Here is a 16495-nt window from a genome sequence, read left to right on the forward strand (position 1 = left end):
TTATGCAAAAATGTATAAGCGCTCATGGGGGGCTGCAGGCTCATTTATGTTTAAGGCAGGTAATAGCACATGTGGCGTCCAGTTTACATATACAGCCCCATGGGATTTGACTTGCAAACAGACGTGCTGCCAGGTCTCGAGCGTCTGTTTCAAGAACCCTGTTGTAAATGTCGTTCACAACATTTCCCTGGAAAGCACAAACTGAAACATCCCTTGCTTTGGGAAGGACAGAGTTCTTTGCCTCTTCTGTCTTTTCCTGTCAGTGTTCCAGAAAATGGATTTTAAGCTGTTCATCACTGGGTCCTCTCAGACCAGTTCATTCCAGTGAGAGCTGGAACTGCCTATACCAAAAAGGAGGTTTTTTTTTCCTGGGAACTGGGGCGTTGCAGGAGGCAGTCAGATCAGAGGAGAGGAGTACAACTCTTCCCTCCTGGTCAATCCAGCTTCAGGGGAATCAGTGCAGGAATGTGGTTTTGAGGGTTCTGAATGCCTGTGCTCCCTCTGAGGAGATAGAGGATACAGAGCTGGCAGTGCTCAGCAGCACTTAAAATTGAGCCCATATTTCTTTCATCAGCTGGAAACTTGGGTGAAAAGAGCCACACAGGAAACCAGTTCCTACATCTAACTGGCTTTCTTGGTCTGTAGGGAAAGTAATCCTGATTATATGGGGCTGAAGGGTTCCTGCTTCCTGGAGTCCCAGTGTGTACTCACACAGCCTGCTTTATGGGATTTCAGCTACTGTTCATGTCCTCCTGTAGTCTAGTGCCAAACCCCTGCCACCTTTGTCAGGGTGAGACAGTGAAGCTTGTTGCGCCTGAGATAAGAGTTTGCAGAGACTTGGTCTATGCTGTTCAATCCTCTTGCTTTTAAACAAGATGGAGGACATGCATATAGGTCCATCCCTGTCGCTTTTTCTGAGCCCTCTGGAAAGAAGGGACTGAGTCGGTGCTCAGTCTTGCCTTATGTGCCTCCCTCTCTAGTACAGCTAGGAAACATGTTCAGGAGTCACAAAGCTGTTGTCTGTCAGCAGATGGTTGTCAGAAGCTGATCTGGACATGCAGATACGTTTCTTCATTCATTCACGCACCCTCTCCTGCCCACTGACTGACCCATCTCTACACACATTTATATATAGCATTTAGGTTTCCCAGTACAGTCTCTGACAGAGATCCCTTTCCACAAGCTCACTGACACACACATACCCAGGGAGATTTTCCTATACAGTCCCGTGTTCTTTACTCTGTTACATAGTGGGCTAAAGTAGTCACCAGAAGCTTTCCCCTGTACAAGCTGTCAAAGTGCTTCTTTCTTTTATTATCCTGTTGGCTAAGTGTCTTAGAAAGGGAATATTGGCCCTGTTTTTGATGAGGTGGGGGTTTCTCTTCATAATTTCCTGGGGAGACTCCACTTGGGAGAACATGCATGATGACTGGCAGTTTCTATAGTCCCCAAGTCTACGTGTTTTCCCTCCCAAGCAGAATAAAGGACAGAGCTCTGGCTGGGATGTCCCATCCCCCAGTATCCAGACCTTGCACTCCATTTGGGCTGTTTTGCTTTTCCTTCCATATATAGTGTGCTGCTGCAGGCTATTTTTAGCCCCTTTTTTGCTAGCTTCGGATCCTTTGTGATACGATAGCTGCTCTGAGACACACAGATCTGTGCTCTTGGGCAATGCCCACAAATGGAGAGCAGTGGCAAGGGGAGAGGGAGCCCTTTTATTACAGAGAAAAGGAGAGAAAAATGCAGTGCAGGGAGGGGAGAGAAAACTCAGGGACAAGGCTTCCTGTGGCTCTGTGGCTTTGCACTTCTCACTGGGATTTGTTTCCCAGCCAATGTCCTGCTTAACTTCTGTCTGCACATGGATATGAGGAGGGTTTTCTATCAACTAGGTAATAATGATTACCCCTTTGCTGTTGTTTGAAAAGTATATGTAGAATGAGTTGACTGGGTCTCCTGCCATCTCTCTGGCGAGACAGCTCCCTCTCTTAAAGTGCCTCCACTAGAAGAGCCTCTAGGCTTCTGATTAGGTGCAAATAAGTGAAGGTTGTCTTGGCTTTAGCGGGTATGTTGGTGGGCTTGTGCTGAGATGAGTGAAGGTGCACTGGGCTGGTAGCGAGTAGTGGGAACTGTCTGAGATGTGGATTAGGAAGGACTGAGGAGCAGTTGATCAGCAAGGGTATTGTGATCACCTGCAGCCAAATTTGTGCAAAGGAAAAGCAGAATGCAAGGTGTTTTGGCAGGGGTGAGAGGATTAAATCCAGGATAATGAATCCTGAACTCAAGCTCAGGCTTTGCAAAGCTCAAAAAAAAGGTCTGAACACTCCCCCTTTTCCTTTAATCTTAGGTTTTGCATTCAATTGTTTGTACCAGTTGAGGTCAAGGTGCATGGGTACCAAAGCAGGTACCCACTGGCTGGGTTTCAGGGCAGCTGTTAAAGCTAGTAAAAATCACACTTAACAGTTTAATTTCTTATCAGATCTTCTCTGTGGTGTTTTTCCTGCCATTGCAGTTTGGCACAGGCCAGCTGGAGCTTTTTTGTGCAGTGCTTGGAAGTCAGAAGATTGTGAAGGAAGCTAGGGGATTGTTTCACAGGTCCAAAAAGAAAGGAAAAGCAGAACAAGGGAAAGCAGATTTAACAAAAACAAGGAAGTGTTAGACCCAATAGGGATTTCTTGGGTTTAATCACTTTTGTTGGGCCATAGGGTTACACTGAAATGGAGGTAGAGAAGAGAGGAAAAAAAGGTAAAAGGAGAACTGCTTTAAAGCAAGATGAAATTATTTAATATGTCTGTGTGAAAGATAAAGTTGATGGCTTTGGTAAGGGGTTGGAAGGGCCACAGGAGGGGGTCAAGTGGGGAAGCACAGGTGAAATGATCCTACCTCTGAGGATGGAGTAATACAGCCTTTCGTAGTGTTTTCCTTCTGGCAGGTCTTGTTACTGGACACTGTGGGGCATGAATCTGCATTTAACATCCTTTAAGATTAATAGTGACCCTTGAGGTTGTGCTACAGAAAGCTGCAACCTGAGCCAGACACTGTAGGGGCATTGTCACCCGTTCTCCAACTAGGAGGGTGTTTATTCTGAAGTCAGGCATCCCAAAATCCCATCCAGGTCCCATCACTTAGCAAGTGTGTCTTTGTCCTGCTTCAGGCATATTCTTTGCATTGCCTTTCTAACTTGCCATGTACATAAGGAACTAATACTGCAGCACTTCTGCCACCGAAACACAGTTCTCCCAGGCATGAAATGGGAGTATGACCTTTATGGTCTTGCCCATTTTAGTGCCCACTACAGCCAGTCTTTTCCTCTGTATTGTCCTGTGAAAACTGAGTTGTGAAAGCTGAACTTTGCTCATTGACTGGGTCTTGTGTGTATGGAAATGATCTCGTGTATGTGCATGCCTCTGTGTATGGCATTATTGGCTGTCAGATCCTCCAAATCCTAGGGCTCCATTTTTATGCTTTGGATCTGCTCACCTATTCTGCAGCTATGCCTTGGTACCTTCCTTTTCCACTATGTATCAAGGCCGTGTTGGTTTGGTTTGAACAGGACTTAGTACCCAGGACCTCCATTCTGCTGCTAGTGTATCTCCTTGTGTTGGCTCCCTGTAAAGGGGTGTGCATGCCCATGAGAGCTAGAGTGAGTGATTGGAAAAGATGACGAGGGAGGTTTGAAGGACTCCTGCACACAGTAAATCTTTATGCTGCAGGAGAAAGTGAGAGGGAGAGGAGGAGGAGCGCTATGTCAGACTGAAGCCTAAATGAGTCCAAGCTGGCACGTCAGGGTAATCTTTATTTCCTCCTTTACACTGATACTGGGTGACCTCCAGATGTGTGTTCTTCCCCTCCTGGTGGCCTGTGAAACTGCCTGAGGGAGTAGGGAAGAGAGGAAGGGAGGGAGAAACCCAAAGAAGGACAGCTTTTGCTCATTCCTCCGTGATCATGTTTAGGTAGACTAACCCCTTCCTGCCCCTTCCCAGCCTCGGCTCCAGAGAACAGGCTTTCTCCCCCTTTCTGGAGTTCACATCAGGAAAACATCTCTTTCTGTCCTCAGTCCAAATCCAGATGGAGAGAAGGCTGTTCCATACCTATTTTCCACCTGTGTGGACTTTCCCCTTACTGGAAGTTGTTCCTGGTTGCTTTGGGAACCTGCCTGTAGGTTACCACAGCCTTCACTGAACTGTGTCCCCTTTTTATGTGGAGAGCAGTAGCTCTCCAGCCATTGGGATTGAGAAGGAAGAACTCTTACAAAATTGTCAGGGAAGGGAAGGACTTCAACAGCAATGGGGAGCTGTCCTCTCTGTCTTGCCTTCTCTTCTCCACTCCTTGCCAAGCTTCTCATGCATGTAGCCTCTGCTGCTCTTTACCCACCTTAGTCTCCATCTCTACTGCTCTCCTTCTCTATTCTGCGCTTTTCCATTCTGCCCTTCTCCTGTCTCCGTTAGCCATCTCACACCGTGCTGTCCTGCCTGCTCTGAGCCCTGCTGTTCACCAGCACACATAGCATATCTTACATGTTTCTGCTCCCTCCTCCCCTTGCATATGCACATGTTCTGCCATCTATCTTCTGTGCACCTCCTTCCATATACAAACACACACAAGGACAGAATTGTACAAACCTCGGCATATTGGCATTGGTCTCACTTCCAGTAAAATTACTTTTTCTTCATATTAGGCCAAGGCAAGAGTGCAGAGACATTTATGAAACTTTGTTTAATGTACTGAAAAGCCATCGGCTAGAACATTTAGGAAATTGATTTTCCTGGCATTGATGAACTCTTTTTATTTTACCCCAGTATTAATTACTTTTTTTTTTTTTAAACAAATTAATTTAAGAGTCGTAAAACCTAACAAGTGAGCCAAACGTCAGTAGATCATGTTCCCCTCTCCCCTTGCTCCCCCTCCCTGCTGCTGCCGCTAGCATGGGAGGAGAAGAAATATCAGCGCCTTGTATGACTCTCTCACTTTGGTTGTCTGCAGGGGAAGCTTCATCGCTGCGAGATTATGCGGCCACCACCATGAATGAGTTCCTAGGCATGTTCGGCTATGATGACCAGAACATGCGGGATGAGCTGGCTCGCAAGATCAGCTTTGATAAGCTGAATGCTGCTACCTCAGAGGCCCCTGCGATTGCTGCCTCTCTCCCTGGTGAAGATGCCATGAGCAAACGGGCCCGCTTCTCCAAGTATGAGGAGTACATCCGCAAACTGAAAGCTGGAGAGCAGCTCTCTTGGCCCATGCACTTGACCAAATCTGAGGAGTTGGGCTCCAAGCTGGGCAAAGAAACTTCCTCAGTGCTGGCACAGCCCATTCGGGTGCCAGGTGCAGATGCCTCCATGCTGACGGAGACCAAAGCCACCATCCTGCCGCTGCCTTCTCCCAGCAGTTCCCAGATGCAGGGCCTCATGTCACGGGCCTCCAAATATGACTTCTTCATTCAGAAGCTGAAGACAGGTGAGAGCATCAGGCCACAAAATGGCAACACTTACAAGAAGGCCTCCAAGTATGACCTAGAAAACGTCAAGTACTTGCACCTTTTCAAGCCTGGAGAAGGAAGCCCAGATATGGGAGGAGCCATTGCCTTCAAGACAGGCAAGGTAGGCCGGCCTTCCAAGTATGATGTGAGGAGCATTCAGAAGCTTACTCCAGTAAAAGCTCCAACACCCAGCCTGGCCCCTGCTCCCCTCGCCAGTACCCCCAGCAGCACTCCTGTGGCTGGACCAGAGCAGTCCGTCTCATTGTCATTCAACACTCCTGAGTACCTGAAGTCAACCTTCTCCAAGACAGACTCCATCACAACTGGAACAGTCTCTACAGTAAAGTAAGTGGCCTTCCAGTTCTCTTTGTCTTAGTGGGGCATCGTCCCTGAAGTCTGTGTGTGGATCAGTGGGCAATTCCAGTTCCTGTGATGATAAATACTGCATTGTATGTGTGATGTTTCTTTTTGCTCTGTTGGAGTGTCTGCTCCTCTGTTGCACCTTATATCTCTATTTTATTGGCACTAAGGACATAGGCTGCCATCAGCAGTCACAGCCATGACTCTAGAGCCTACTGCTCTATGTTTGTATGTTAAAATGAAAGGTGAAGGAGCATGGTGCTATCAGCACTCTGAGGTCAAAGTTGTAACTACTTTACTTTCTCCTTCTTTGGGTTCCCCAGGCATCCAACTGTGTTTGTACTAAAACCTTATTCTTGCAGCTATTTAACTCAATGGCAAAACTCTGCTGACTTTACTGTTAGCAAGATGGGGCTTTTTGTTTGTCCCAGATCTCAGAAGACATTTTGGTGCCTAATTCCCATCAATTTTCATAGGAGTTATGCACATACAACTTCTGTGGGGCCAGGCCTGTGTCTTCTCAATTTGCTTGTTCCTTGCACAAATAGAGGTGATTCAATTACCCCTCAGACTGGGCAAACTCATTAGCTCAATTACCACTAATAACCTCCTACACATGTTGCTGGCAATCTGCAGTGGTGCCATTGTCTGAATGGAGGTATCTCAAGGCCTTGCCAAACATTGGATTACATTGTAACGTGACTTCTAGAGGTGGTAGCTGTAGAAAAGCTACATATGCACATGAAGCTGCAAACAGAGGAAATGGGGGACTTCTCTGCTTTCTTGTCATGGTTTGGATTTACTTGTTTCTTGCTATGAGCCTGGGACTGTTGTGAGCTGTGAATCCCATGGGGACATTTATATTAAGTCTAGGACCTCTGTCCTGCACTTCCGTGGCAAATGCTATTACACACGTCCTACTACTTTGTGCTCTGGTAATCAGGAAGGATGTTTTATGTTTAATATGTGCACCTTGGGCTGTATCCTCACTTGAATGTTCTTTGCAATCTCAGGCAAGTCTGCTTTCCCCATTGCCCGTGTTTCCCCACCTGGAAGGCAGAGCTAATGATACGTGTCTTCCATGTGCAACAGTCATTTCCCAGCTGCCTGCAGACAGATTTGAGAGCCCTATGGTTAAGGTGTATTGGAAAGGGCAGAGGTTTATTAACATTTGCATCTGGCCCCTGCTCAGGATGAGCCCTCTCTGTGCTCCAGATGGCAGGCAGAGACTCCTGTTACTAAAAAACAAGTGTTGTAAATATTCGTGTAGGCACAATGCCTTGTTGTGATGGGTGACTTGGACAGGGGCTCTGTGGCTGAAGAGTGTGCAGGATGCTCAGCTGCCTGCAATTCAGTGGCCATCCTAGAACTGTGCTTGGGTGGTTGTGTGCCTCTTCTTGCCTGCTTTGGTGTTGCACTGGGATCTCAGTTTCCTTTCTCTTGCTCATGTCCTGCTGCCTGCAGGTGTGGGTTTGCAGCACCATGGTGGTCTCTCCTCTAGCCACAGGACTTCCTCAACTGGGGCATCGTGATGGGGCTGTAACAGGAATGGAAGTGACCATGGCCTTCAACCTGGCAGTTCCCAGTGTTCTGATCACACACAAGAATACAGAAGGGGATCCATTCTCCTTCAGGCTGCTTACTAGATACAGGCTTTCATGACAAAAGAAAGCAGCCCATTAGTTGTGCTGGTGGAGGAAGTGTTAACTGTGGTATTTGGGACCTGGCTTTCTATTCGCAGTCCCCACTGGGACCAAATAGCCTGGGAGGAATTACCTCTTACTCTCACACATACGCACGTATGCCCTAGCCATGGGTTTAATTTCTCTGACATCTAATGCTCTTAACCTTCCTGGAACTAATCTACCTACTTCAGGTGAACTCTCCGTGAAAGTGTCCTTGTTTAAACTAGGCTACAGAGCTGTCATGGGTAGGAGTGGAGGTTGGGCGTGGGCAAAACTGAGAAGGAAGGACACATAGAGTCTGCCTGGGATCATGTTGGTATGCCGCTGGCTCTTAGGTAGGCTGGAGTCTGGCCCTGTATCTCTTTTTCCTCTTGCTGAACTCACTGAGGATGTAATTTTTGTCTTCTTCCTGATGGTGTTAAGTAACCCCAGGCTTATGTGACAGTTGGGTGCAGTTGGGTTGGATTTTTCTTCATAAATACCTTTGCTGCCCATCTGTTGGAGTTGGGGTATCTATGAAAAAAGAGGTCGTTAAAGCCCCATCTCGTGTGCTGTAGTCAGCTTGCTGGTACCAGGTAGCAGCGCATGGTGACTGGTGGCCACAGGAAATGTGCAGCAGCTCACAGCATGGCTGAAAGACAGAGACTCTTCTTGGTGGCCCTTCCATGCAAATAAGGGCAGTGTTGCAAGGTGCTTTAAGGAGGTGTTTGTTTTACTGCAGCCATCACTTGTTTCTTTATAGGTATTCAGGGTTTTTCTGTGGAAGCAGATTTTCGTGGTTGGCCTTCTCAGTGTCTCCAACAAACTGAATTGAGTCCACAAAGAGGGAATATGCAGGAGGGGTGGTAGGTAGACTATGGTTCCCTAGGAAAAGGGTGCAGGATTTGAAGGGCAAGGAAGAGGGAGGTTAAACGTATGGATGGCTTTGCTGGGTACTCTTTCCTGGGCCGTCTCTCCAGATGTGTCAGTGGTGTGTGAGTGAACCAAGGATCTTAGGCTGTGCCCTGTTCCTGCCTTCTAACCAGCTCTGCCCTGTGTGTTTCTCATTAGGAATGGATTGCCCACTGACAAACCAGCTGTCAGCGAAGATGTAAACATTTACCAGAAGTATATTGCCAGGTAGGCAAAACTCTTGACTTTCTTGGGGAGAGGGCTGGAAGAGGGTGGAATGGTGGTGGGAGAGATCAGGTCTTGTCCATCTGGATCAAGTGTTTAAACCAGTCGTTGGCACTTCCATTTCCCTCTGGCATCTGTACTTGCTCTGTTCTCCTGCCTGGGAGAGCAGTAGCTGTGAGAGGTGTACAAGCATGCCAAGAGCATGCTCAGCTCCCCAGAGCTGTTAGACCGTGTGACAAATAGTGGAAAAATGTTTCACTGCAGAAGCCCAGGATTTAAATGGGAGCACTGTCTCTTGACTGTTGTTCTTTCTGTCCATTGCTGTGCTGTCTCCAGCTTTTTTCCGCCTACCATGTCTGGTGCCTGCAAGAGGCAAGCAAAGAACATCTCGCCTTTGAGAGTCTAGGCTGGAGGAATTCACAAGTAACTCAGGGTTGGGCGGGTCTTAGCATGAGTGTGGGATGTTTATCCTAGAAAACTTTTCAGCTCATCTGTATGAGAAACCCTCACTGAATAAGGTGCAGACTAGGACACCTTATCACAGGTGTGGGCAGGCTTAGGTCAGGAATGAGCAGTGCTGAGAGGGAGCCCAGGGCTGTTGTGGTGAGACAGAGTGAGTAACATCATGAGAGCCAAAGGGACAGAGGAGATTATTGCATAACACCTTCCTGTACTCATGGTGTAAAGGGTCTATCAGCCTTTGCCCCTGGCCTGTTGAATCCTCTGTCTGCATTGTGAGAAAGCTTACTGTAGAAGCCCCTGATGTACAGAAAGACGCCAGTCAGGGAAGCAAGCAAGCACTTCTCTCCAGAGATAAAATTAAAGGGTTTGTTCCCACTGTGGGCACTTGCTAACAAGAGGGGAGGGAAATACGTACTGTGCTTTCCCACCTTGCCAGATCCGGAGAGTCTGCCTGTGGGAGGCAGTCTGCAGCTAGGAAGGTCCAAGGGAGGATCTTGGCACATAGGCAGGGTGGGAACAGTGCTCTCCCTAGCTGGAGAGTGGATGAGAGGTGATTTCCTTTCCTCCCTTTTGCCCAAATCCCTGAGGTAGGAGGAGGGGACAAAAGACCACATGGGAAGAGAGGACAGTTGCACCACCACACATGGTTCCTCAAGCAGCAGTGCCTCTAGTGCATTTGGCAACTGATAATCTCCTGGGAGAGCAGAGGACAGTTTAAGCCCGTCTTTGCATAGGGCAGAAGGAGCAGCACCCTACTATTGCTGAAATTGCTGAGGTACTGCAGTGAGAGAGGAGATGCCACCCTTTCTGTCCCCAGGTTCCACCCTCAAGCACAGAATCATAGAATCATTAGGGTTGGAAAGGACCTTAAGATCATCTAGTTCCAACCCCACCCGCCCTGGGCAGGGAGCCTCATCCTAGACCATGTCACCCAAGGCTCTGTCCAGCCTGACCTTGAATGCTGCCAGGGATGGAACATTTACCACTGAACTTTGCCAGAGACCTACATAAACACTTCACCCACATCCACTTTCCACAGCACGTTGCAAGCCCCTTCCCCTGGGTCAGGCAGGTAACTGAGGGAGGCTTGTGAGATAGCTAAGGGCCACCACATCCTGCTTAAAAAGCTCCCCAAGCCGCCTGTTGGCAGCACAGCCACTTCCCTTCAATTTACACACCATTTTAAAAACAGTTTAAAGCTTTAAAATCAAGGGGTGGGGGGAGAAAGACACGACACTCTGTGTCTGTACTGCATAATTAGCTTAATGAGTTTGCCAAAGCCACTGCCAAAAGCTGCCCAGGGATAATCCATTCTCTCACACAACAAAACAAAACCTCTTACTTAGCTAGTTTGGGTTGGGTTGTTTCCCTGCCCTCCCCCCCCCCACCCCGTATATTTATAATTAAAAAAAAAAAAAGAGACCACAGAAAAAGTTATTATTATTATTATTATTATTAGTGCCTCAGCAGATGGTGCTTCTGGCAGCACTTGCTTAAATATTTATTTCTGTGTGGCTTTCCTCCCCCCTTGTCATTGGGGTGGGGTTTTTTTTTCTTCCTTCTTTCACATCATCGTTACAGGGTAATGAGTCTGTAAACACTCGAAGCATGCTGACTGCTTTATTTATTATTTTTATTGTTATTTATTTATCCACCCTTGCCAGATCAAGACTAGTTCTTTCTGCCCCCCCCCAATTAAATAAATAGATATATAGAAGTGAATTGATTAAAGAAAGGGGGAGGGGGTGGTTCTGGTGAAAATGAATTTATGTGCCTGTATGGACAATTCAGGGGTTTGGTTTTGCATAACAGTGTGATTAAATGGCCTGTGAGCTTGTTTCAGGTGTATGTGTCTGTTAGTGTGCATGGAAATTGTGGGTACATTGATGTAAATGAAGAGGGGTGTTAATGTACCTTTGAGTATGTGCATGTAAATGTGCGTGTGTATGCGTGGAAGTAAGTGTGTGGTGTGTAAGCTTTCCTGTTAGGAAAAAAGCTAAACAGATGCTGTGCTTTAAAAATTAATAGCTTTGAACTGTTTCAAGTGTCAGAAGAAACACAGGATAAATATAACCCTTTAGGAGCCTAACCTCACAGCCTGAAAGAGCAGAATATCCCCTTTGTGCTGTGTTTGCCACTTCCCCTTCTTCCCCAAGCACATGGTTTGGTAGTGCGCTTACCTCTCCCTTCCTGCGCTGTATACAGCACACACACCTTTCTGTGGCACGTGGAAGGGAGGGTAAGAGTTTGAAATGCTGGAGTGCTTGTTTAGTTGTTTGCTTTTAAAGCTGTGCCTGTGAGTTACTCCTGCTAGGATGCTTAAAGTAACTTATCCCATACTGTCGGATTTCTTCATTAGCTGGCCCTTCTTGCACTGCAGTTGGCATCTCTGGTAACGTTGTGTCCTCACTTTCAATGATATTTTGACTGCTGTGCTACAAAGGTGTTTATATGTCAGCAAGGTGTTTATCTTCCTCTTGTTTCTGCCTGGCCCGTGCTCCACAGTTCTCCAGGCCTTCACAGCCCTTTGCTCTCTCTTCCCCCCCTCATCATTGGAATAGCGAGGAAGCTTTCGACAGAGCAATTTCTTTCCTTTAAAGCTGCTGGTGGTGCTGCTGACATAAAGCCCTGGACCAGCAGGACCAGCTGGTTCAATCTGCTGCCGAGCTGTATGTACCTGGTTAATGGCACAGTGACTAAGGCTGCTGCCTGTGTCCTGTACCAACCTTACAGCAGCCCAGGCACTGAGCAGGAATCGCTTCCACTGCTTTCTGCTCCACACCTTTGTTTGTGCAGCCAGCCTTGCTGTTTGCCTTGTGGTTTGTTTCTTCTCCGCTGCTGAGGTTTGTTCTAGTTTCTCAATCACCTGTTCTGACGTGATCCTGATTTCCTGCAGTATTTCTTCTCCTTCCCCAGGGAAAGGCATGTCTGCTCCTGGCATCTGTCCCTGTCTCCCTTTGTGAATGCTGAGGCAAAGAAGTCATTTAATTTTTTAGCAATGTCTATCTTTTCTGTCAATTAAGTCCCCTTTCCATCTCCTAGAGGCCCTGCTGTCTCCACAGTTGACCTCCTCTTCTTTACTGTGCTTCAGAAATACTTTATTTAGTCCTGCTTTCCATCCCGACTTTCTCTGTCCTCTAGCTTAGCGTTACCTCACCTTATGATGATCCGTAATATTCCCTGCTCCTGCCCCATTCCTTGATGGCCCCAGGACATGCTCACTCCCCTCATTTTTTCCTTTTTACCCGTTGCCCTTCCTTGTTTCTTTCCCATGCCCTTTATCATACGCACTCCTGCTGTGTTTAGCACTAAGTGACGGGAGGAACCTTTGAGGAACCTTTGAGCAGATGGTACTTTATCTTTGAATGTTTCCCCTCTGAGTCTGCTTCTCTCCGCTGCTTTTTCCCTTTCAAGCTCTTCAGTTTTTCCAGGGTCCTCTCAAATATACATCAGAGTTCATTGCACTGATTAGCCTGTTACTGGATCGTCCCCTTTTGCCAGTTACTTGTGTGTCTGTCACTCACTACATCCTATGTGCTGTCTGTATGTAGATATTAAATGGCATTTCTGCCTTTCTGGGGATTTTTCCACCCTGTGTGTTGGGAGGTTCCAGATCTTCTGGGTAGAATGCTTGGTGGTGACCTGAACAAATGGATTGGGTACATGTTGTTGGCTGTGGCTTTTTGTGTCCTCCTTTTAATGGCACTCAAGAGCAGACTGAAAAGCCCAGTTTTTGCACTGCACTTGATTTTTGTTGTGAGCAATTCTGTATCCACATGGAGAATAAAGATTAGCAGGGCTGTTGTGCATGGGAGAAGATGCACTCACAGGGCTGAGATGCTCTGTCTGTAATGCTTCCTTCTGCTCCTGTTGATCCATCTCACCTATCTTTCCATTGATCTGCCCATCTCGTTGAAAGTTCCTGTGCAATCTTGCCATGATCATCTTCTATCTGCATGGTTTAATCTAATCCACTGGTTTGCAATCTTCCTCTAAAGTGTGACACCATGCTGTGACTAGAAAAAGAAAACATAATCTTGAGACATAACTCATACAGTTGAATGCCTGAGCTTTTCTGAGGCATCTAAACTCACACAGGAGAATTTTAGAATTGTATGATACTGAGTTCAAGGAACCCTCCTTTTTTACTCTGCTCCAGGTAAGCAACTTAGATAATGGAGATGAATTTAAAAGGGAAAGACAGATTATGGAAGTACAAGACCTGAATAATCCTGTTCAAGATGCACCTCTAAATAGTGACAGCTAAGAAGAGGAAGGCTGAAGGGTTACTATCTCCTTGGAGGGGATAAAGGAGATGGGGTTTAATGCTGTAAACATGTGGAATGAAATCAGGAATGGGACTTAATTTATTTGTACCTTGTTTGCATGCACTACTCTCAGGACACTGTTTTATTCTCTTTCCCTTTTTTTCTTCTGTCCTCCTCTCATGTTTGCAGGTTCTCTGGCAGTCAGCACTGCGGACACATACACTGTGCATACCAGTATAGAGAACATTACCACTGCCTTGACCCTGAGTGCAACTACCAGGTAAAAGAATGGTAAAAAGTTATCAGCACAGCTACCTGAATGTAAAAGGATGCAACCTGGGGGAGATGTGTGTCCTCCTGTGCTTTTCTCCCCCATACACACGTGTGCCTCTTCACTTTTCAAGGGCAAGATATATTTTGAATTTACTAGAACCCTAATTTGTTCCCATTTAACCCAATCTAACACCATTTAACCAAACTCAAACCACTATAAAGAAGAGCAGAATATAGATCAGCTCAAATCGGTGGGAACTACTCCAGATTTGTATCGGTGAAATTGTGCTATGTTACAAATTGTGCCTGAAACTAGGGAATGCTGATCTGTTAAGTCTGTCTCTTTCCCTCCTGCTGCCCGAGTGACATTGTAGCAGCAGTATCTGCAGCAAAACACCCAATAAGACCAGCAGCAGCCTGGGATTTGTGGGGAAAGCATGGGGGCAGGAGTGTGTGGATGCTGTAATGACTGGGAGAACTGCCAGCATAGCCACATCAGGCCAGCCCCATCACGTGCTGTGTTTGTTTACCCTCTTCCCAGGTCTGGGAGTTTGACACTGCCATTTCTGTGGTCAGGCTGCGTGTGTCTAAGTGGGAATCCCAGAGCTTGCCTCTGCTGTGCATCAGACACAACTTCAGCCCTATCCCAGGAGACCTTTAGGTCTCAAAGGAATGAGTCTGACCACAGCATAGGAAGTTGATCTGGATCTGCTGAGCTTGACTGTGGGTTTCTATTGATTAAAGGAGAAGTTTGTCCCTGGGATGAATGTAGTGGTCCTCCTAGCCCAGCATTTGGTAATTGAGATGAGTTTGTCCCAACCATGAGATGGATATCTCTGCACCAGAAAGAAACACAAAGGATGGAAAGACAGAAAAACCTATTACTATGATTGGCCTCATGATTATTTCCTGAGGAGTCTGGAAGCTGCTTGCAAAGGAGCTGTCTGGTCTCGCAGGGAATAAGGATTTAGGCTGCTTTTTAAAATGCAAATTATTTTATGGCTGAGATATATTTTAGAATAAGTAACGCTCTGTAATAAGTGGGCACAAATTAAGGGTGATTGGCAATAGCAATCCTGGATGTACGCCCTGGGAAATCAGGCCTCCAGCCTCCAAGGGATTCCTGGTGAAATCTATATCCGTATATTCCCGTGCCAATACCAACAAGATTGATCAGGATTGATATTATAGGAGGAAAGAGTAGAAGTGATAATCATTTGTTTCCTATGAGGGAGACTAGAAAAGTTGTTAAACATTAGAATACAGGCCTTTTCAATTACTCCTCAAAATAAATGGATATTGATTTCTTTAAAAAAAAACACCAGATTTACTTTCCCACCTTCACTGTTAAATATTGATGTCTGTGGGAAATAGAAATGAAAAGCTTCATTTTAAAGGCACTTAGCCTGCTCTGGCAGTGGGGTGCCCCTTCATTACTTCAAGCAGGTAGAGGATGAAAAGGATATTCTGGTCATACGGATTTAACTCTGATCTCTGCTGCCATCTTTTTCTTTGACTGGAAGAAACTTCTATGTCCTTGTGTTCCTAATAAAGCCATCCTACCTTGTAGGGGAGGCAGGAGACTTAGAGTGGGAAGATACTGTAGAAGAAGCAGAGTGGTTTTCCCAGTTTGTAGTCTGACATGAATGTGGCAGCCAGTGTCTTGCTAACCACTACAGTGAGTGATTTGGAAGCTTGGATTACTCTCCTGTAGGCTGCTTAGTTCAGTGGTTTGCTTTCTAACTATAGCAGTTCTTGAGATAGTAGCAGCTAAAATTATGTTAGAAGAATTGCAGTCTTAAAGCTGCAGGGAGCATGTTCAGGACATCACCCCAATGTCATGTTTACAGCTTTTCACATGTATATACTTTACCAAGAAGATACATACACACAATTCCTCTTTAATCTGACTCTCTTGGGGTGATTACTGCTGAGCTTTAAACTCCTTATACGTTAAGTTTATTAACAACAACAACAAAACTCACTCTGCCCCTAGGATTACTCACCCACTGCCATCACGTGTGCCTCACTGTCTGTCTCTGTATCTCTCCAGAGATTCACTAGTAAACAGGATGTGATTCGGCATTACAACATGCACAAGAAACGAGATAATTCCCTCCAGCACGGCTTCATGCGCTTCAGCCCCTTGGATGACTGTAGCGTGTACTATCATGGCTGCCACCTGAATGGGAAAAGCACACACTACCACTGCATGCAGGTAACTGCTGGGTGGGGACTAGATGGTAGCACACGAGGCAAATGAAGAGCCATGGTTTGAGCTGTGTCCTTTTTGGGGTGGACTGAAAGGATTCTTGAGTTCTGGCAGCCCAATGCCTCATACTAGACAGCAAGAGGGTGTCCTGAGGTGATGGGTGGCATGCATAGCCTCTCTTGTTCACTTCTCAATCAGGCATCCCTTTGAAGAGTCTGTGCCCTATCCTCATTGCACTTTCTCTGCCCAGCTTTGGGAAGGGTGAAGGGAGGCACCATGCTCTGTTTTTGAAGCCTTGTGCACGCAGTGAAGCAAAACAGGTCTCAAGGTTTTCTCACAGTCTTGGACTTCACTAGTTCAAACAAATCCTGTTCTCTGAGATTCAGGGACCTCTCTGCAATGCACACTGCTGAAATCTGATCTGTCACTCCCTTGAAATCAGACTTTTCTGTGACACATCTGCCCTTTAACATTCCCTGGGTCTGCCCTGGGTTACATTCCTCCATAATCAATTTCTAAAGTAATTAAACTTTAATGTCACATATCTAGACTTAACACCCCTGGTTCTCCGTCTCCTTCTTCAGTGGTACTTGTCTATGGTGTAGGCTGGGATGTTGTTTCAAGAGCCAGCCAGGCTTCAACG

General features: G+C 46.4%; 1 protein-coding gene across 10 annotated transcripts in view; it reads left to right on the forward strand.

The window, feature by feature from the left end:
• The window catches only part of CASZ1 (castor zinc finger 1), a 282546-nt gene that overhangs the window by 235516 nt on the left and 30535 nt on the right, over positions 1-16495 (forward strand). For all 10 annotated transcript variants that reach the window (XM_061450109.1, XM_061450107.1, XM_061450113.1 and 7 more), the window contains 4 exons: positions 4981-5821; positions 8572-8640; positions 13557-13647; positions 15694-15858. In XM_061450109.1, the coding sequence (XP_061306093.1) occupies positions 4981-5821; positions 8572-8640; positions 13557-13647; positions 15694-15858 (1166 nt within the window). The remainder of the gene's footprint in view (positions 1-4980; positions 5822-8571; positions 8641-13556; positions 13648-15693; positions 15859-16495) is intronic.

The sequence above is a fragment of the Pezoporus flaviventris genome, unplaced genomic scaffold, assembly GCF_033815535.1.
Source record: "Pezoporus flaviventris isolate CSIRO_AGI_PZ_B2104156 unplaced genomic scaffold, CSIRO_AGI_Pfla_v1 ptg000009l, whole genome shotgun sequence".
Classification (NCBI taxonomy): Eukaryota; Metazoa; Chordata; class Aves; order Psittaciformes; family Psittacidae; genus Pezoporus; species Pezoporus flaviventris.